At 40.7% G+C, this 22,402-nt stretch overlaps 2 protein-coding genes across 2 annotated transcripts in view; one reads left to right on the forward strand and one right to left on the reverse strand.

Annotated features, from left to right (window-relative positions):
* The window catches only part of LOC306989455 (uncharacterized protein), a 40,314-nt gene extending 23,164 nt beyond the window's left edge, over positions 1 to 17,150 (reverse strand). Inside the window, exons 1-4 of the mRNA XM_079595214.1 lie at positions 16,555 to 17,150; positions 15,125 to 15,313; positions 14,784 to 14,948; positions 14,574 to 14,678 (exon numbers count right to left, since the gene is read on the reverse strand). Of these exons, the coding sequence (XP_079451340.1) occupies positions 14,574 to 14,678; positions 14,784 to 14,948; positions 15,125 to 15,313; positions 16,555 to 16,594 (499 nt within the window). The 5' untranslated portion in view covers positions 16,595 to 17,150. The remainder of the gene's footprint in view (positions 1 to 14,573; positions 14,679 to 14,783; positions 14,949 to 15,124; positions 15,314 to 16,554) is intronic.
* LOC306989040 (uncharacterized protein) overlaps positions 1 to 22,402 on the forward strand; it is a gene marked incomplete at its 3' end in the record, with an annotated part of 978,518 nt that overhangs the window by 454,665 nt on the left and 501,451 nt on the right. The window lies entirely within an intron of this gene.

Below are 22,402 nucleotides of genomic sequence, written 5' to 3' on the forward strand. Positions count from 1 at the left end.
ACTTCCCGGAGGTTTGGGTCAGCCCTCTGCTTGTCCCGGAGCTCAAGATGGGACAGAGCCGGAACCACAGGCAGCCCAGGGTCTTCCGTGTAGCTCTCAGGAAGAACGTCTGCCATAATAGACAGAGACGCGATCAAAGTGCTTGCTGCTTCCGCTCGGATGAGACAACTCTGACAAATGGCATTGACAACCTCAGACGGAATTGAGGGGGTCGCCAGAATCGGAAAGATGTTGTCAAACTGGTTGAGAAGTTCTTGATCAGATTCGCCGCAAGGCGAGTCTTCCTGTGGTCGGCGGGAAAGGGCATCCGCATCCAGATTCTGTCGTCCAGCTCTATATTGCAACTTAAAGGAAAACGTGGAAAGCGCAGCCAACCACCGATGGCTCGTTGCATCCAGCTTGGCTGATGTCAGGATGTAGGTAAGAGGGTTATTATCAGTAACCACGATAAAATTGGCACCATACAGATAGTCGTGACATTTTTCTGTCACACTCCACTTTAGTGCTAAAAACTCAAGCTTATGGGCCGGGTAGCGACTTTCGCTTAATGATAGTCCTCGGCTTGCAAAAGCAATAGCCCGGAAATTGGAGTCTTGCTCTTGATACAGCGCTGCACCCAGCCCAGTGGTGCTCGCATCCGTATGCAGAATGTAAGGGCGTTTTGGATCAGCGAACCCCAGGACTGGTGCACTGGTAAGTTTCTCAATCAAGGTAGCAAAAGCAAGTTGACAATGAGGACTCCACCGAGAACCGAAGGGTTGCTTTGGATCGAACTGGTGGACCTTTGAGTCAAGGGGTTTTAAGGTCTTTCTTGTGGAAGAATATCCACGGGTCAAGTCGTTGAGAGGCTTTACAATGGCTGAATACCCCTTAATAAAACGGCGGTAATAACCTGCGAATCCCAGGAAGGATCTTAAGGTCTTGAGATTAGTGGGAACTGGCCAGGATTTTAGTGCAGATACCTTCTCTGGGTCGGTCTCAACACCATTTTCAGAAACAATGTGTCCCAGATATTTAACTGATGTCTGAAAGAATTTACACTTTTCAGGCGATAGTCTCAAACCGAAATCTCGTAGACGGCTCAGCACTCTAAGCAGACGGCTCTCGTGCTCCTCAAGCGTGTTAGAAAAAATGATCAAGTCATCCAAAAACACAAGAACCTCTTCCAAGTGGAGATCTCCCATACACTTTTCCATTAACCTTTGGAAGGTTGAAGGTGCATTGGTTACTCCCTGCGGCATTCGGTTGAATTCCCAGAAGCCAAGAGGTGTAACAAAGGCTGTTTTTGGTTTATCTACTTCATTCATTTCAATTTGATAATAACCTGACTTGAGATCTAGCACCGAAAACCACTTGGATCCAGTGAGTGCAGAAAACGATTCCTCCAAGTTTGGCAATGCATATGCATCCTTTACAGTCTGCAAATTAAGCTTGCGGTAATCAATACACAATCGAATATCTCCATTTTTCTTCTTGACAACAACTATAGGCGACGAGAATGGTGACTCGGATTCTCTGATAACACCAGCATCTAGAAGCTCTCTCAGATGTTTGCGAACAGCTTCTATATCCTGAGGATGAATTGGTCTTGCTCTGTGCTTGAACGGAGTGTTGTCATTGAGATTAATATGGTGTTTCACATGACTAGCGCAGCCAACATCCATGTCATGCTGGGAAAAGACATTGCACATTGCATTCAACTTAGTGGTGATTCTTTCCTTCCATTCCAGGGTTAATGGCGATTCCCCGAAGTTGAAAACTAGTGGAGTGCCATTGGCCCCATGTGCTGAGGAACCGGTCACATGCTGCTCTGAGACGATGCACTCATACGCTCGCAGCTCTGCTATAATGGTCAAAGATGGTATGTAGATGTCTTGCTCCGATTCGTTTCTCACCATGACAGGTACTTGTGAGGGAAACGCGTTGGCATGTCTACAAGACAGCTGCTAACGCTCAGACCACCCGGCAGGCCTGAATCCGGATGTTGGACGACAGCATACTGACTTGCTTGAGCAGACACTTCAGCGGAGCCTTCCAGCAATATGGTGTGGCCAGCAGGAACGAGCACAGAGGTTTTACCGAGCAGAGTTACAACTCCAAGATGGTCGCTGCAGCTTTGTTGGTAGGTCACTTGGAGAGTTTGTAATACAGCTCGGTAACCGGATGCATTTGGTTGGAAGGAAGAATTGTCGCTTTGCCGAAACTGGTCATAGAGCATTTCGAGCGTGTTCATACCAATCAGGATTGAGGTGGGAAATCCTGGTCTGACATCAGGAACAATGAGTGCAAGAGTTGGAACAGAAATGATGCTTCCAACAAAGTCTTTAGGAAAAGTCACTGTAGTTTCAATGTAGCCAAGATATGGAACATTTTGGCCTGCTGCTCCTTCGACGTGGAGTAGCGCGTGCAGGGGTTGAACTGGTTGATCGGAGAGACATTCATTGTAAAAGGAAACCGGAATGGTCGTAACTTGGGACCCGGTATCCAGAAGACAGGAACCTTGGTGACCGGCGACTTTGACATCAGCAGTACATCTGGATCCTATTAGTCCTTTTGGTACTCTCCTTGATGTAGACTGCAGCTCAGAACAGTTGACAGGAAGCTTACTCTTGGCGGGACAAATTTGGTCCTGCTCAGCCCCTGGGTGTCCCACACCAGGAACTGGAGCTAGTTTAAATGCTTCTTTGCAGGTGAATTTTGTCTCTGCCACTTCTGCTGCCTGTCTTGAAACTGCTTTCGCTTAGCGCTAACCAGTGCTGAGTTCGGATCAGAATCACACTGTGGCTTAATGTGGCCATCCTCCCCACAGCGAAAGCAAAACCCAGGTTTTGGATTGGAAGAAGCTAATTTGGCGTTTCTCCCCATCTTCCCGGTTTCAGACTGCTTTGAGGCAGAATACGTAGCTGCTGGCTGATGTCTGTTGGTCTGACCGGTGTTGAGAGCGGCAAGCTGTTGTTGAATGGCTGTCATCTGTTGTGAAAGCTCCTTGGTGAAATTTGTTATCGCAGTGCACAAATTGAGTTCTTCATCCGGGCTGTTTACAAATTGAGCATGAGTGGTTACCTTTTGTTTGGTTCCTCCAAGGTGCTGTTTCATTCTTTGCTCCTTTGCTGCTTCTCTGTCCTCCTCTGTTCGCAGGAGTAATAAAAGTTCAGCAAAAGATGGTGGACTTGATTTCCTTTGTTTGAGTTGGAGTTCTGAAATCAGTCCATTGTCCCAACACCCTCTGCAGAATTGAGCCAATAAGCGTTTATCCATATCTCTCTCAGATACTCCTCCTCTCCTCACAGCATGCTGCAGTGCCACCTGGAGTCTCTGCAGGTACTCAGACGGCTTCTCTCCATGATTTTGGTAAGTGTCCATGAACTTGGCGTAAAGTTCTTCACCATCCTGGACAGTGCCATACGCCGACTCCAGCTGTTGCAAATACACTTGAGGCAGCGCATCATGGCTTAGATGTTTCACCATGTCACAGGCAGGGGACAGCAGGCTGTCACGAATTAGTCTGGCGCGTTGGAGATCAGAGATGGCTGGATCACACAGCACTAATTCGACGCCGGACCGCCAGGTGTCGTAGTCCATTTCATGGTTTGGCCTGGGCACTTTACCAGAGAACGGTCTCAGCCGGTGGGTGGCATGCATGGATGTATCACTGCTCCGGACCACATGTTCCACGACGTAGCGCTGCACCTCAGGAGGGTTAAGGTCACCAGGTGCAATTGATCGTCCTCCAGCGCTGATCATACCGGCACTGTTAGAGGCAGAAGCAGGTGGGGTGAGAGAGGTTTGTAAGGGAGCATACACTGGACCAAAAGTTCGACTTAGTACAGAAGGAGGTACAGATGGCTCTGGAGGGGTTTTTGGTTGGTCAGCTATCTTTTGTTCAATTTTAGGGACATTTACAACAGCAGGATGAAGTTGTGCTATAGCTTGTTGTATCTGGGACATCATTTCACCAAGAACCATCGAATAATCTTTTCCAGATATTTTAGCAATTCCTTTCAGGTCAGATAAATAGGTGTCAGTCTTTGAACCACCCAACTTTGAAGTGTAAATTTGGGATAAATTCCTAATATGGAATTCGTTTTTTTTTCATCAGAAATAAATGTGTACGGCAGTCGTGAAGTCAGTTTTGCTACTGACGCTCCCGACGCAAATTCAACAACGAGCATATGATGAAATTCGGATTCGCTATCATCAATAATGTCATCACGATTAATGTCGCCGTATTGATCAAGAAAATCTATAACTTCAGAAGAACTCTCTTCAACCGGCCCATCCACTAAGACGGCATTAGGAATTTTTATCCCAAGGGTTTCAAAAACTTCCATCGCAAAAACGGACTGGTGAATCTGAATGAACTGTGTCTGTTGTTATATAAAAAAAAATTAATTACTGTACAAACCAGCTCCTGGCTAGCTCGCCAAGATGTAACGGGTCTTTGGGACCTGCTAGCAAATATTAATGCAATAAATATTAGCTATAAGTTGAATAGGTAGCTAAACCAATATAGGCTAGTTAAATCGCAGAAGTCTAGATTCGGCTACAGGAGCTGGTAGTCAGTAATAACACAGAAACATGAATTTAAATTTAGTACAGGTACCATGTATTGAAAAGTGATTAAACAAAATATTTACAAACAAAAAATAATGAAAATAGAAAAAGAACCCAAAATATTTACAAACAAAAAATAATGAAAATAGAAAAAGAACCCAAAATATTTACAAACAAAAAATAATGAAAATAGAAAAAGAACCCAAAATATTTACAGACTGCAGTTGAACCGGTTATAATTAAGTGCACTTTGTGGTTATTGTTCAAATAAGAAATAATAGCAGCAAAATACCACACACACAAAACAAAAAGCAAAAAAACTGTCCCAGCGATGTTTGGTTACTTCAAGACCAACGCGACAACCCACAAGGGTTTTATGAGAATTTATATTGGTAAGTCCATTGGTTATTGTTCGTCAAGGGAAGGATGTGCATGTGGGACTGAAGCGCTAGTCTATGGAGAGAGGTGTGTGGGGGACAGGCTGCAGACAACCTTCCTACCAGACCAGTAGGACGGCTGTTCAGTGGATGCTGCACAGATGGTAGACTCCTAGCCGTAGTAGCTCAGCTCGCCATCATTTATCTCCCAACACAGAGAGAGAGAACCTGGCCTGTAGTACAACAACAGGACCAGTAAATAATAGGACTAAGTTAGAACTAAGTTTGCATTAAACTTTAGCTAATTCCACACTCAAATGTCATTTCCATGTGTACACAATTCTAAATCATTACAAAATAATCAATAAATGTACAAACTACAATTTATAAACAAAAGTGCAATAAAGTTATATTGCCTGCACAAAATTCAAATAAATAATCCAACAGTACTGTAATCTGATTTCTTTAGTGCATGTAAACCAAAAAAAATGGCAGACTTCACAGCATAAAAATGAATCAAAACCATTTGTTTAAAGCAGCAATGCCAAAGCTAACACTAATGTTAATGTTCAGTGTTGCTAACTTAACATGTTAACCTCCAGCATGTAGTTCATTCATTCAGATTACTCACCAGTTCCTCTATGTAAACAAACTGATGGCGGCGACAGATTCCCTGCAGCCAGTAATTTGTTCTAAAAAGTTACAATGACCTGCTTAACTCAAAAGCATAAATCGAGCACAAGAGTGAATAGTTTGTAAGACACAAACCTGTCCACAGCTGTCGATCGGCTTCCACACACCTCTGAATGAGGAAAACGCCGCAGTCCAGTTAAACACTCGTGCTCAAATGCGCGATTAGCTAAGCACAGTCACGTGACTGGGGTTACGTGAGTTCGCAGGGCACTTACTCCGCACAGGAAAATTAAAGGGACGGGGACCAATATACAACCATTGAATATATATTGACAGATTTTAACCTGGGTTACACGTAGCAGACTTATGATTTGGGAAAGCTGTCAATAATTAGCCTATGCACTCCTGTCTTTTAGAGAACTATTTATAAACTAAATAATTTTTAAGAATTGTTTTTATAAATGCACTTGTCTGGAACACTTACCCTGTGGTCGATTTTCCGGCTTTCCTCTGGACTGGCTTTGAATAACTAGACTCATCATGGTGAGTACTGGAACATACTGAGTCATCAGCCATCCAAATACCAGTTATTTTATTATTTAACCTACCTCTCAAAAGTGTTTTTATGTATGTCTCTTTGCTCATATGTAGATATATATATAAATATGTGTGTGTATATATATCCTGTGAATTTACATTTACATTTACATTTATTCATTTAGCAGACGCTTTTATCCAAAGCGACTTACAAATGAGAAACAAAAGAAGCAATTAAACTAGCAGTAGACCAACATAGTGCTATGACCCTTCACAGTACAATCCAACGCACAGTACTTTTTTTTTGTTTTTTTTGTTAGAATAGAGAAGAGTGTGTTAGTATTACTGGATTAAATGCTGCCGAAAAAGATACGTCTTCAGCAATTTCTTAAAAATGGGTACGGACTCAGCGGCTCTGGCTGAGTTAGGCAGATCATTCCACCAGTAGGGAACAGTCATGGTAAAGGTCCGAGAAAGAGATTTTGTGCCTCTTTGAGATGGCACCACAAGACGGCGCTCGCTTGCAGAGTGCAAGTTTCTGGATGGCACATAAGTCTGAAGTAATGAGTTCAGGTATGAGGGAGCAGTGCCAGTGGTTGTTCTGTAGGCAAACGTCAGTGACTTGAATTTGATGCGAGCGGCAATCGGCAACTAGTGCAATTTTGTTAGGAGAGGAGTGACGTGTGCTCTCTTCGGCTCGTTGAAGACCACTCTAGCTGCAGCATTCTGGATCAGTTGCAGAGGTTTGACAGTGCAAGCTGGGAGACCAGCCAGGAGAGCATTACAATAGTCCAGTCTGGATAGAACAAGCGCCTGAACAAGCAGTTGTGTAGCATGCTCTGATAGGAAGGGCCTGATCCTTCTGATGTTGTACAAGGCAAATCTGCATGACCGGGCAGTGCTAGCAATGTGATCTGTGAAATTCAATTGGTCGTCAATTACAACTCCAAGGTTCCTGGCTGATCTTGATGGAGTTATGGATGACGAGCCTAGCTGAATGGTGAAGTTGTGATTAAGTGGTGGGTTAGCCGGGATTACGAGTAGCTCTGTCTTCGCAAGGTTTAGTTGAAGGTGGTGGTCCTTCATCCAGCCAGAAATGTCTGTCAGGCAGGCTGAGAGGTAGAGTTGTGTGTCATCAGCGTAGCAATGGTAAGAAAAGCCATGCTTCTGAATCACAGATCCTGGTGATGTCATGTAGATGGAGAAGAGAAGTGGTCCAAGCACTGAGCCCTGAGGCACACCAGTGGCTAGATGTTGGGTCTTAGACGCCTCACCCCTCCACGACACCCTAAAGGACCTACCCGAGAGATAAGACTTGAACCACTGGAGTGCAGTTCCCGAGATTCCCTTCATCTTTAGGATTGACAGGAGGATCTGGTGGTTAACTGTGTCAAAGCCAGCAGACAGATCCAGCAGGATGAGAACTGAGGACTTGGAAGCAGCTCTTGCCAATCTCAGAGCTTCAATTACTCAGCAGAGCAGTCTCAGTCGAGTGTCCGCTTTTGAAGCCAGACTGATTGCTGTCCAAGAGGTTGATCTGCGTAAGAAAGGAGGAGATCTGGTTGAAAACAACTCGTTCAAGTGTTTTTGCGACGAAAGGAAGAAGAGATACCGGTCTGTAATTCTCTAGATGTGCTGGATTTAGAGTGGGTTTCTTAAGCAGTGGGGTTACCCGAGCCTGCTTGAATGCTGTGGGAAATGTACCAGTGTGAAGAGATGCGTTTATGATGTGTGTGAGTGTGGGTATAACAGAGGAAGAAATAGCTTGAAGTAGGTTAGTGGGAATGGGATCAAGCGGACAGGTAGTAGGGCGATTGGAAAGAAGGAGTTTGGAGACTTCTGTCTCTGAAAGCAAGGAGAAGGAAGGTAGAATGTGTGTGTTAGCTGGTAAAATGTGTGTGTTAGTTTGTGGATTGGTAAATTGGCCGCTGATGGTGGTAGTTTTGTTTATGAAGAATGAGGCAAAATCATCAGCTGTTTGGGTAGATGAAGGAGGAGGAGGAGGAGGGTTAAGAAGGGAGGAGAAGGTTTTGAAAAGCATGCGAGAGTCAGAAGAATTGTTAATTTTGTTGTGATAGTAAGTAATTTTAGCAGTAGATATGTTAGCTGAGAAGGAAGAGAGGAGGGATTGATAAAGATCAAGGTCAGAATGAGCTTTGGATTTGCGCCACTTCCTCTCTGTACCCCTGAGTTTAGCACGATGTTCACGGAGAACATCAGATAACGGGCTGGCCTGGAGGAAAGCGGGCAGAAGTTGTCCAAGCAGGATGTTAGAGTGGAGAAAAGAGTATCAGTGGCACTGTTAGTATCTAGTGCTGAGAGCTGGTCTGGTGGAGGAAGTGTGGATGAGACCAAAGAGGATAGGCGAGAGGGTGAGAGTGAGCGTAGGTTCCGCCGAAAGGTGACCTGATTTGTGAGTAGCAAATCAGGTCACCTGAATGATTAGATGATTCTACCCTTTCAGGTTGGCTCTTCATTAGTAACTACAGCATGGAATCATGATAACTAGTAATGACTCAAGTGTTAATGCATACTTCTATAGGAATTATTAATTATTTGGATCCGTATTCTAAAGTGAAGATCATGTTAACTAACTAGTAATGGCTCAAGTGTTAATGCATACTTCTAAAGAAATTTTCTAAAAGTATAGTATTTAAAAGTTCACAAACAATATCTCATACGCTTGAAATTACTTGTGTTTGGTATTCCTATAGAAGTATGTAGTAAAACTTGAGTCATTACTAGTTAGTTAACATGATCTTCACTTTAGAATACGGATCCAAATAATTAGTAGTTCCTATAGAGGTATGTAGTAACACTTGAGCCATTACTAGTTAGTTAACATGATCTTCACTTTAGAATACGGATCCAAATAATTAGTAGTTCCTATAGAGGTATGTAGTAACACTTGAGTCATTACTAGTTAGTTAACATGATCTTCACTTTAGAATACGGATCCAAATAATTAATAATTCCTATAGAAGTATGCATTAACACTTGAGTCATTACTAGTTATCATGATTCCATGCTCTAGTTACTAATGAAGAGTTAACCCGAAAGGGTAGAATCATCTAATCATTCACAGGATATATATACACACACATATTTATATATATATCTACATATGAGCAAAGAGACATACATAAAAACACTTTTGAACATTTTTGAACACTAGGTTAAATAATAAAATAACTGGTATTTGGATGGCTGATGACTCCAGTACTCACCATGATGAGTCTAGTTATTCAAAGCCAGTCCAGAGGAATGCCGGAAAATCGGCCACAGGGTAAGTGTTCCAGACAAGTGCATTTATAAAACACTTCTTAAAAAATATTTAGTTTATAAATAGTTCTCTAAAAGACAGCAGTGCATATGCTAATTATTGACAGCTTTCCCAAATCATAAGTCTGCTACGCTATTACATATTTATAATTAGTGTACAGTATCTAGCAGTAATGTTAATCTAGTGCTAGTAATTTTTCCTGCATTAGTTATTAAGTTTTGCATGAATTGTGAATTTTTTTCATTATTTCTCTGGGAAGTATAGTTATAGTATAAGAAATAGTTATTGATTAGTTATTAGTGAACTACCACTTAAATCTGTAAAAAATTCAGTAGTTCTCTGGGAAGTATTAAAAAAATAGTAGTTATTGATTAGTTAATAGTGAACTACCACTTAAATCTGTGTGCTATCAATTACTAATTCGTTAATCAGAGTTACTTGTTAGTTAACAGTAGTTACTAGATTGTTAACATTGTGTTACTCATTTGTTCCTGTGTAGTTATTCATTAACGAAGGATCCGTATTTTAAAGTGTTACCAAAGAATTTAACAAATGAACAAAGGTGAACTAGTTCATTTTTAGATATGTGAACTTAGTTAATAAAAAATAAAAAAAGAACTATGAACATGAACTAGTTCATTATCATCTGTGTGAACTGAACTTTTAGCTAGTTCTTTTTAAGTATGAACCGGCACAACACTGATGCAAGGAGACAGTCAGGCTGACGGAGAAGATTTCAGAACTAGAGACACGCATCCAAACTTTAATCGAGAATAGTAAGAAGAATGCTAGAGCTTTAGATACTATTTTGGATGCGCCTAGCCTAGTGAACTCTTTACATGAGTCGGTTCCGGCTGAAGTAGAGCCCGTGCAGCAGGGCAGATGGGTGACAGTGAGAGATCGCTCTAGTCGCGGATCAAAAAAACACTATTCCGTTCCGATAACAAATCGATTTGCCCCGCTCAGTGAAACACCCACTGAGAAATATTCTGATTGTGCCCTGGTAATTGGTGATTCGATCACACGGAACGTGAAAATAGAGACACCAGCCACCATAGTCACATGTTTGCCGGGAGCCAGAGCGCCTGACATCAAAGCAAATTTATAAGTGCTGGCTAATGCTAAACATAAATTCTCTAAGATTATTATTCACGTCGGCACCAATGATGTTCGACTCCGCCAGTCGGAGATCACCAAAATTAATATTAAACAACCAAAAATTAAGAGGTGTGTGAACTCGCAAGTACGATGTCAAGCACTGTAATTTGCTCTGGCCCCCTTCCTGTTCGCAGGAGTGATGAGATAGTTAGTAGATTGTGTTCACTCAATGGCTGGCTGTCTGGGTGGTGTCCACAAAATAATATAGAATTCATAGACAATTGGAAAAGTTTTTGGGGCAAACCTGACCTGCTGAAAAGAGATGGTATTCATCCCTCCTGGGATGGTGCTGCTCTTACTTCAAAAGCGCTAATAGTTAATGATATGATTACAGATTATAACCTAGATCTGCTGTGTTTGACAGAAACCTGGCTAAAACCAAACGATTAGATTGCTTTAAATGAGTCAACCCCACAAGATTACGGTTATAAACATGAACCTCGTCTGAAACGCAAAGGAGGAGGTGTTGCTGTAATTTATAGTAATATTTTCAAAACCACTAAGAAATCTAGTTGTAAATATAATTATTTTGAAGTGTTGGTGCTTAATGTAAAAATATTTAGTGTAAACGATAAATCCCTTCTGAAAATTGTGCTGGCTACTGTATAAAGGCCACCAGGGCACCATACAGACTTTATCAAAGAATTTGCGGACTTTCTATCAGAATTAGTATTGGCTGCAGATAAAGTACTAATTGTTGGTGATTTTAATATACACATAGATAATGAAAAAGATGCATTGGGATTGGCATTTAAAGACATTATAAACTCAATTGGAGTTAGACAACATGTGTCAGGACCTACTCATTGCCGTAATCATACTCTAGATCTATTACTATCACATGGAATAGATGTTGATGCCGTTGAAATACTGCAGCAGAGCGATGACATCTCAGATCATTATCTAGTCTCGTGTAAATCACATTTAGCCAAGGCTGCAAAGCCGACTCCGTGTCATAAATATGTTAGACCTATAACTTCTGCCACTAAAGATTGCTTTATCAATAATCTTCCTAATCAGTTTCATCATCTCAGCATCCCGGATAGCTTAGAAGAACTTGATATTGCAACAGAAGCGTTTAACTCTCTCTTTTCCAGCACTTTAGGCACAGTTACTCCGTTGCGCTTAAAGAAGATTAAAGAACATAGTCCAACGCCGTGGCACAACGAGCACACTCAGGCCCTTAAGAGAGCAGCCAGAAAAATGGAGCGCAACTGGAAGAAAACAAAACTAGAGGTATTTCGGATTTCATGGAAGGAGAGCTTGATTGCTTACAGAGAGGCTTTAAAAGTTGCTAGATCTGCTTATTTTTCAACCCTATTAGAAGAAAATAAACATAATCCTAGGTATTTATTTGAAACAGTGGCTAAACTAACAAAAAAGAAAGCTTCAAGCCCAGAAGCTTCCAAGAAACACAGCAGTAATGACTTTATGAACTTTTTCACTTATAAGATCGATAATATCAGGGACAAAATTATAACTATGCAACCGTCTAATACAGTATCGCATTAGGAAGTGCATTGTAGTCTCCCTGAGGGAAATTTTGATTCATTCATTGCTATAGGAGAGGAAGAATTTTGCAAACTCGTCAAATCATCTAAATCGACAACGTGTACTGTATGTTAGACCCTATACCGACTAAGCTGCTGAAAGAGATGCTTCCAGATGTCATAGATCCTCTTCTTAATTTCATTCATTCATCTTTGTCTCTAGGATACGTACCAAAAACCTTTAAGATAGCTATGATTAAACCGCTTGTAAAAAAAAAACGCAACTTGATCCTACAAAATTAGTCAATTACAGGCCGATCTCGAATCTGCCTTTCTGTCAAAGATATTAGAAAAAGCAATATCCTCACAACTGTGTTCCTTTCTTGAAAGAAATTATATCTGCAAGGATTTTCAGTCCGGATTTAGACCGTACCATAGTACCGAGACAGCTCTCGTTAGAGTCACAAATGATTTGCTCTTATCATCCGATCGTGGTTGTGTCTCTCTATTAGTGTTACTTGATCTTAGTGCTGCATTTGACACCATTGACCACAACATCCTTTTAAATAGACTCAAACATTATGTTGGCATTAGTGGAATTGCACTAGCATGGTTTAAATCATACTTATCTGACCGTTATCAGTTTGTAGCAGTAAATGAAGAGATGTCTTATCGATCACAGGTTCAGTATGGCGTACCACAAGGCTCAGTATTAGGACCGCTGCTGTTCACTCTGTATATGCTACCATTAGGAGATATCATTAGGAAACATGGAATTAGCTTTCACTGTTATGCCGACGATACTCAGCTGTACATTTCTTCAAAACCTAACGAAACCTACCAATTCACAAAATTAACGGAATGCATAGCTGATATAAAAAATTGGATGACTAGTAATTTCCTACTACTAAATTCTGAAAAAACAGAGATTCTAATTATTGGACAAAAAACTTCCTCACGTAACAACCTAGAGTACTGTCTAACACTTCATGGCTGCTCTGTTAAGTCTTCGTCGTCGGTTAGGAAACTGGGTGTGCTCTTTGATACCAATCTTTCATTTGAAAGTCATGTGTCTAGTATCTGTAAAACCGCTTTCTTCCATCTTAAAAATATATCTAAAATACGTCATATGCTCTCAATGAATAATGCAGAACAATTAGTTCATGCGTTCATGACTTCAAGGCTAGATTATTGTAATGCTCTACTGGGTGGTTGCCCTGCACGCTTAATAAACAAACTACAGCTAGTCCAAAACGCAGCAGCTCGAGTTCTTACCAGAACCAGGAAGTATGCCCATATTAGCCCAGTTCTGTCAACACTGCATTGGCTGCCTATTAAACATCGTATAAATTTTAAAATATTGCTGATTACCTACAAAGCACTAAATGGTTTAGCTCCGCAGTACTTGAGCGAGCTCTTAACGCACTATAGTCCTTCACGTCTACTGCAATCTCAAAATTTCGGCCAGTTAATAATACCTAGAATATCAAAATCGACTGCTGGCGGTAGATCCTTTTCCTATTCAGCACCAAAACTTTGGAACAGTCTTCCTAACATTGTCCGGGAAGCAGACACACTCTGTCAGTTCAAATCTAAAACTAAAAACACATCTCTTCGGCCTAGCATACACATAACACATTATAGACTTCTATAATTCAATATTAGGCTGCATAGTTTAGAACAGCCGGGACCGGGAACACTTCCCGTAAATCCTGATATACTTGGTACATCATAAGAAGGATGGCGTCTACGCTAATATTAGTCTCTCTGTCTATCCCGAGGTTTACCGCTGTCCACCGGAACCAGGCCGTATCCAGATCTGATGAAGGACCAGCGCCAGGACACGACGACGCCGCTGACCTGAAGTCTCAACCAGTCTCTCCTCCTCTCCACTCCGACTTCAACCAACCGGAACTGGACAAATTCTCTGATTCATTCTGACTTCTGACCTGTATAATGCTCCTGAATCATAATCATCCACTGTTCGCTCGTTGGCCAGAGGAGAACTTGCCCCCGACTGAGCCTGGGTTCTCCCAAGGTTTTTTTCTCCATTCTGTCACCTGATGGAGTTTTGGTTCCTTGCCGCTGTTGCCTTGCCTTCTGGCTTGCTTAGTTGGGGACATTTAATATTCAACAATATTATAGATCTGCCTTAAAGGTGGACGATGATGAAATTGTTTTTTGTTGTATTATTTTCATGTTATCACTGTGAAGCTGCTTTGATACAATCTGTATTGTAAAAAGTTCTATATATATAAAGGTGACTTGACTTGATATCCTGTAATGAAGAAACAATTATCAGATGCATACAAATGTATCCGGTTTTCAATAATTACTTAAGTATAAGTAATAATATTTATTGTTATTGGAGTAGGAGTAAAAAATGATCCAATGACAAACGATTTTTACAAATATAATACATTTAAAAATGACTCACATTTTATTGAGCAGGACCATATACCATTAAACCACGGTAATTTCTGAAACTGTTTTTGTACTGTGAAAATCTCATTGCAACCCTGATAAGTACAAGTCGGTTACCTGTAGAACTCTTGACATTTCCACACCGAAGTTCAGATTCAGGTGTAATTGCTGGCTTGTTCCTATTATCCATTAGGTTTTTGGTCTTCATGTTTGGAAGAGATCCTTATAAAGCAATATAGATATTATCTAGATAGAACAGATCACTCTACATGGAGAGGATTATGCCAAACAAATATGTGTTATTTTGTTTTTGTCAAGAAGTCTGACCTCTGTTTGAAGAAGCGGAAGATGTCGATGTGGGATCTTGTCTTTTTGCTGTATCACAAAACCTCTCCACTTTCAATGCTGGGCTCTCTCTAATGCAGGATTCAGCTCCAAACATCTGTGCTACCGAGCTGCAGGTGCTGCACTCGTGCTGTACACTCAGACCCACTACACAATGAACAATTATTCATAAAAAAATATTGAGAAATTATTAATTCATTCAAACTTTAACAATTCGGTAATTTATTGCTCTCAATCTCAAATAAAAAAATGTAAACATAGCTTTAAGAAAACGAAACACATTGCTATTGTATAACAGAACAAGTTCTTCAGGATTCAATTACCTGTGTCTTTATTCATGACATTCTCAATATGCATGTCTGAAGTAACTCCTGGTTCAACACGAGGCTCATGGTAGCTTAATATGTGGGTCATTAATTGTGACCTATTATTAATAACGGTCTTCTCACAAAAGCAGCAGTGAAAAATCGCCTTTTCTCGGCACTGGTTGCTGCATTTGACAATGAAGAAATCTGAAAATGAATGAACTAAGCACATTACCAAGCAAACTTAATTTAATATGGTTATAGTAATTATTTAATACAAATCATCAATTTGGAAAACCAAACCTTTGTATCTTACTGCGGTCTCAAAATGTCTACGAACATGGACATGTACCATGTGCGAAATATAGTTTGTAAAGTCACAAAATGGGCACAGTTTAAGAGTGGACTTCATATAAACTTGTTTTGCTCTGGTTATGACAGTGTGGATACACCATGTTTGTTAAAAAAGATACGAATCTCACAAATTCTAAGAAGGAAAAAAACAAACAAAGAACAGTTTAATTATATAATCTGAAAGACACTGGGATATGCTTAAGCAACTATTCCAGATTTGATTCTCGAACATCATGTTACATTTTTAAATATATTTTGTAACAGTATAAAACGTTGCCTGTGTTTTTTTTTATTGTATTTCCTCTGGCTATTGAATAAAAATGAGTAGCTGGGTTTAATGTAATACCACTACAAGGCGCTAGAGGGCACTAGAGCAAGAGGGCTACCAGATATAAACCTGAACCAACCCATGAACAAGTCAGGTCAGTTCAGTTTGGTAGAAGGAAACCTCATGGTTAACTTTTATGCTACCTGCTAGCTGTTGGAAGTCCATTTCTGAGAACTCGTAGAGTTCATGCTCAAATGTGAGTATTGTTTAAACTGTATATTGTATTTGAAATGAATAATGTCTGTTGTTATATTTTGTTTTGTTTTTTGGTAGAAAGGACTTTTCATTATCGGTCTTTATCATTATTGGACCAACACAACTCCTGTTGTGCTATATTGCACTATGTTTGGAGGATCCGCTATACATCTCTGAGAAACGAGAGTTAGGGATCTGGGGGTTACCATACTGTAGCCATTGACTAACTTCACCTCACCTTCATTTTGGATTATTGGAGTATATCATTGCGTCGTTCTCAAATAACCTTGTGGATTTAAACTCATCTCATCATCATCTCTGCTCATCTAAAGACTGGTCATTGACGTAAAGTTTCATTTATTATTTTGTCACAGCAACTCAAAGATAAAGACTGTTTGTTCCAGTATATTCGTTTATTGTTGGAGGAATTATAGTATACACTTATGGAATAAAAAAATGAATATTATTTTTCAGTACTGGTCAAATTTCTGTTGAACCTCCTCAGTGTAACACCTAAAAAGAAAAGGGGTTGTTACAATTTATATAAATCTACACAACCATTTTTACTCACCAGTTGGAATCGCAATCAACGTGGAGTTTCGTTCGTTCATTCGTTACTGCTGCTGCCGCCGTTGCCTACCATCGCAAACTGCCCCCTGGGGGGTCGGAGGAAAATGTCAAAGGAGGGAACAGAAAAATAGGGGCTGGGTGACACGTGTCGCTCCGCCCAAAAGTGTTACCCTGCCCCATCATCCAGAGTGCACTCTGGGGTTACTCATTTTCCACGACAACAAGGGTGACGCCATTGCATTCTTTTTGTCATCTTACTTCCGGCTGAGAGGGACCTACGCTAGTTGCTAGACGTAATTCTATAACGTTAGCTGTAAAGTATTATATCTATGCTCAGTAAGGGGCGGGGTCATTTGAACCAACAGTGTTATGAACACAATGTGAAGCGGTCAGAGTGTTGTGGTGCACTTGACGATTTACACCCACCACTAAAGACGAGCACCTGAGGCAATGGCGGAAGGCGCTAAACTTGAAGTGCACACCCAAGCACCTTTATGTGTGTTCGTACCGTTCATGGACGGGAAGCCGACTGACGAACACCCTTACCCCGAGATGTTCCGGTAAAGAAGTCACGCAGGGTGCTGAACAGGTTGTCAGATTCAGGTAAGCTAACTTAAGTTTCCTAACTGTTAGCTATGTGCTTGTTAGCTTAACGTTAGATTTGTGAAGTCCGTTCTATGAATACATTTCAGATCAGTAACGAGCCGTTAACAAAATACAACGAATCTTGCATGATTACCATTGCCCACCTATATATGTCATATTTATCATATTTATTTTACTTTGTGATATGGACCTAAGGGAATATTTATTTATTCTATATTATTATATTAACATTTCCATGAGAACAATTCAGTCTATGTGGGCAGTGCAGATATTACATTACATTTCTTGCAAATGCCATCATTGTGTGGTATTCTGATGAATATGTATAATTAATTCATAAAATGAAGGGGAAAAAACTGGGTGTATTTTACTCATGAAAAATTAAAACCATTATCCGAATTGAGACAGTTCACTCATGCCAAGTCTATGATTAATTATATAAAGGAATAATCACAATAGTACACAATATTATGGTACATTACAGTCTTACAATAGCTCACATTATTCCTGTAAGTTACAGAGATTGCCAATGCTAGCAGGCCAGCTAGCTACATCTCTCATTCAGATATTGATATTATTGACCTACGTAGAGTTAGGATATTATGTGTATACTGTCTAATTTTTTATGCATCTCTCTCTCACACACTGTTCTGTGTAAGTATGTGTGCCATCATAAATTAATTCTCATGATATGTTTTAAGTACTAATGTAAAAATGTTTATGGTTCTATTATTTCCATAGATGCTCCGATGAGCGGCAGTAATGCAGTGGACAACTGTGAGGACGATCACATCCACATGCCCCAGACCTGCGATGCAGAAACACAATGGGAGGATCCATCTGTCTACGCTTTGTAGTGGCAATTTTTATCTTTTATTTCTTATTTTGTTTCCTTGATGATTAACAAATGAATGCCATATGTGTTCTTTGTCTGTATCTTAAGTTCCCGGGTGGGAGAGGGGTGAGGGTAGTCATAAAGTTTCTTTGTTCCTTCTTGTGTAAACAGTGGGGGTAAAGATAGCCTTTATAAATTTACTGGCCTTCCCCTCCGCTCTCTCTCACTCCCGCCTGCAGCTGGCCTGTAAGGTCGGATGTGGGCTTCTTGCAAGAATAAATACAGTATCTTTTAAGGACAAAATAATCTTGATGTTTCTTATGCCTGGGATGCTGTGTTTGTTAAATATTGTTTTTGCCACAACAATTGGTGTCAGAAGTGTGGATTCCTTGGAAGTGTGTTCCTGGACCTGAGAGCGGACGGTGATTGACCACCGGGTTGGTCGACCGCATCAGGGCCAGGAGAACTCCACTGGAATTAAGAAAAAAAACTTGGTGGCAGTAAAAGCATCTCAGGTTGGAGAGAGTCAAATTAATTTTGTCTTTTATGGTGAAATTTGATATGACTGTGAGTGAACCATAGTGGCTGGAACTATCTCTTTGGTGTGGGCACAGAAGGTTTTCGAGGGGGAAATTGTAACTGAGGAAGTCAAGTCAATTTTATGCCGAAAACTAGCTTGCAAAAGTGGACTGAAGAGCCACGCCTGATTAATCAGAGCATATTTGCTACCCTTGCCGATTTGAGGTGACAAAATCGGATCTGTTGAAGATGTTTGACAGATTATTAGATGTGTGTCGAAGGAAAATCCAGGAGAGATCGGATCAGCCAATATGGGGTCATCTAACAGTAAACTGAATTTTTAAAAAATATATATATGAGGAGCTCTTTTCCAAAACGCTATAAATCCATTTCAATAGTTTTCAGGAAAATGACATTTTTTACCTAGACCCACACATTTTGTGAATATTCAATTTATCCTGTTAAAATGGTTGTGTGGCTCAGTCTGAACATGTTGAACAATGATTATTAAATCAAACAACAATATTGTTGATGATAAATTCAAAGTTTATTTATTTTTCAAAACGCTATAAATCCATTCTTCTTTTTTTTCAAAACGCTATAAATCCATCAATTGTTTCCAAAAAAAATATGGTTTGTCTTTAATACTTTAAATTAATATAAATTAAACAAGTGCAAATGCATGAAATAAATAAAAGCCAACTATAATAAATAGTTAAATAAAATAAATAATGACACATTTTAATATTGTCCAGCACATAACACTCATTCAAATACCAGTCCTTAAATACAACAATGTTAAAAATACATTTAAATCATTTAGTAATTTAGGCTAATTGTAATTTGGTGCCGAACCTGTAAAGTAATGATAGCCTAGTAATGATAGCAATATTCAATAAGTTATTTAGTAGGAATACATTCAGAGTCATTTTTAGTAAAGTGTCAACCTGTAACAAATAGGACCAATTTGTCCACTACATATGCATGAAAAAACTAATTATTAAATAATGATAACGATATTCAATAGGCAAGTCAGTCAGTAATAAATAAATAAAATAAAAATCAAGATAATAAAAAAAAAATCAGATCGTCCGGTGACAGCCTCCCGGCCTGACAGAAACCTGTGAGAGCAGCTTTGTTGACATCCGACAGTTGGTATTAACGCGCCTCCCGCGAATCTTCTTTTTTTATTTTTTTTTATTATCTTTGTCCAGTCTGCGTTTAGTAAACTTTAAAGCACTCGTTTTGAGGAATTAATTAACCCTTGTGCATTGTTCAAATTTTCATCCTTTCGTTATGTTCGTGGCTGAAAACAGCCACTACTTTAAACTGCTGTAAAAATTGATCAGATAAATATTTTTTTGCAATTTTTTTTGCATAAATCTATCAAATCAACCTCAGTCCTGTTCAAAACTACTAAATATTTTAAAAAAATGCAAGATTTTAACTCTTTAATTGCCAAATTCATAAATTATGTCACTGATTGGGGGGGTTGGGGGGAAACACAAAATTACTTATTTTCAATATAAAATGTGATTGTGGATTGGATTTTTTTTTACCTTTTATCACAGTCTTGGACATGTCAAAGATTAGAAACAACATTGGTTTTGATGCATTGTTAGTTTTCGTGCAGCATCAGATTTTAACTTTTTCTCCATTTACTGTTCGTGGCTGTTTTTGCCCCATTGACTTCCATTATAACCACATTTTTTGATTGCAAAGCTATGACACCATAAAATCATGCATTTTTGATTGTTGGTGGTTTTCCCTGTTGGGAAGAGGTAAAATTTGTAATTTTTACTGTTGATAACCAGGTGGCACCATTAACCCTTTATGGCGCTTTTCCACTGTATGGTACGGTACGGTTCGGTACGGCACGGCACGCTTTGGCGCTTTTCCACTGCATGGTACGGCTCGGTTCGGTACGGCTCACTTATGGCGCATTTCCACTGCATAGTACGGTACGGTACGGCTCGCTTCGGCTCGCTTTAAATGGTACCACCTCTGTTGAGGTTCCAAGCGTACCGTACCGATACTAAACGTGACGTGAAAACACTGCAGATCACTGATTGGTCAGACAGAATCGTCACTTCAGCGTCATTGTATTTGCAACACGAGACATTAAACCCGCTAGATTTAAATAGCCAGACAACAGCCAACGCAGTAGCAACTGTTTTTAGAGTATTTACTTGACAAAATAAGTTAAAAAAAAAATCAAAAAAAGAAATGGCTGAATCGTGGTCAGTGGACGAGGTGCAGACGTTCCTCTCGTTGATTGCCGCCGGACCTACAAACAGTGTAGGGACAAAGAGGCGACAACTATTAATGATCAGTCCCACCCACTTTGAAACGGTACTAACTGCAGTGGAAAAGCAACCGAGCTAAAGCGAACCGAACCGTGCCGTACCGAGTTGAGTCGTACCACGCAGTGGAGAAGCGAGCCGAACCGTTCCGCGCCGAGACGAACCGTACCGAACCGAGCCGTACCATGCAGTGGAAAAGCGCCATTAGATAGGCCTGTGCAAAAAAAAACTTAGTTTCTGGCTTTTACATGGAGTTATATGGAGTATAATTGCGTGTGTGTGTGTGTCTGTGAGAACTCACCTTGATGCGTCTGAGAAAAGCAAAATATGCACCTCAGAACTGCATGGAGTAAACAAAAACAAAGTAAGTGTATTTATGCATCTGCTGCCTTTTGATGGTGAGAAATGCAGACTAAACAAAAACTAAGCAAGTGGATTTGAACACTTGCATGCAAGCCTGCTGGTCATTTGATGGTGAGAAGAGCAGTAAGCAACATGAGAAAGGGCTTGACTTGCAGTGAAGTTTTAGAGATGATTCTGCAGCCGGACCCCTCCAGCGAGCTGCAGGATGTATTGTCTTCTCCCTCTGACACCACAGACTCAGGAGAGGCAGATCCTGATTTGGATGTGGCACCCTCATCATCCTCTCTAGCTTCCACTGAAGGCGAGGGGGATTCGGAGGATCCTGGGTCTGGGTGGATTGGGAGAAACGGCGAAGTGTGGTTTTCCACCAACGCGGAGACAAATCCCCTTCTTCACCCTGCCAGAGGCGTGACTTCATGGCCGACGCGCTATGCCATCGCAAGGGTCCAGAACATCGATTCTGTGTTCAATCTGTTTTTTACGGGCGCTGCACAATGAGAAACTGGACCGGGGTGGACTCCACAGATCTCCGTGCCTACATGGGGCTACTGATTTTGGCCGGCGTCTACAGGTCCAGAGGGGAGTCCACACGTTGCCTGTGGGATGATCGCAGTGGTCGTGCGATTTTTAGAGCCACCATGTCCCTCTCAAGATTCAAGAAATCAGCAGAGCTCTGCGTTTTGGAGGTTGGTCATGCTGACAATGAGGTCAATCATCTCGTCGGCCCTGGAGTCGCCTCTGGTAGGCTGAAGAAAGGGAGTTGTCTCCGCGTTGGTGGAAAACCACACTTCGCCGTTTCTCCCAATCCACCCAGACCCAGAATCCTCCAAATCCCCCTCACCTTCAGTGGAAGCTAGAGAGGATGATGAGGGTGCCACATCCAAATCAGGATCTGCCTCTCCTGAGTCTGTGGTGTCAGAGGGAGAAGACAATACATCCTGCAGCTCGCTGGGGTCCGGCTGCATGATCATCTCTAAAACTTCACTACAAGTCAAGCCCTTTCTCATGTTGCTTGCTGCTCTTCTCACCATCAAATGACCAGCAGGCTTGCATGCAAGTGTTTAAATCCACTTGCTTAGTTTTTGTTTAGTCTGCATTTCTCACCATCAAAAGGCAGATGCATAAATACACTTACTTTGTTTTTGTTTACTCCATGTAGTTCTGAGAGCTGAGGTGCATATTTAGATTTTCTCAGACGCATCAAGGTGAGCTCTCTCTCTCTC

The sequence above is a fragment of the Phoxinus phoxinus genome (genome assembly GCF_949152265.1).
Source record: "Phoxinus phoxinus genome assembly, chromosome: 21".
Lineage (NCBI taxonomy): Eukaryota > Metazoa > Chordata > Actinopteri > Cypriniformes > Leuciscidae > Phoxinus > Phoxinus phoxinus.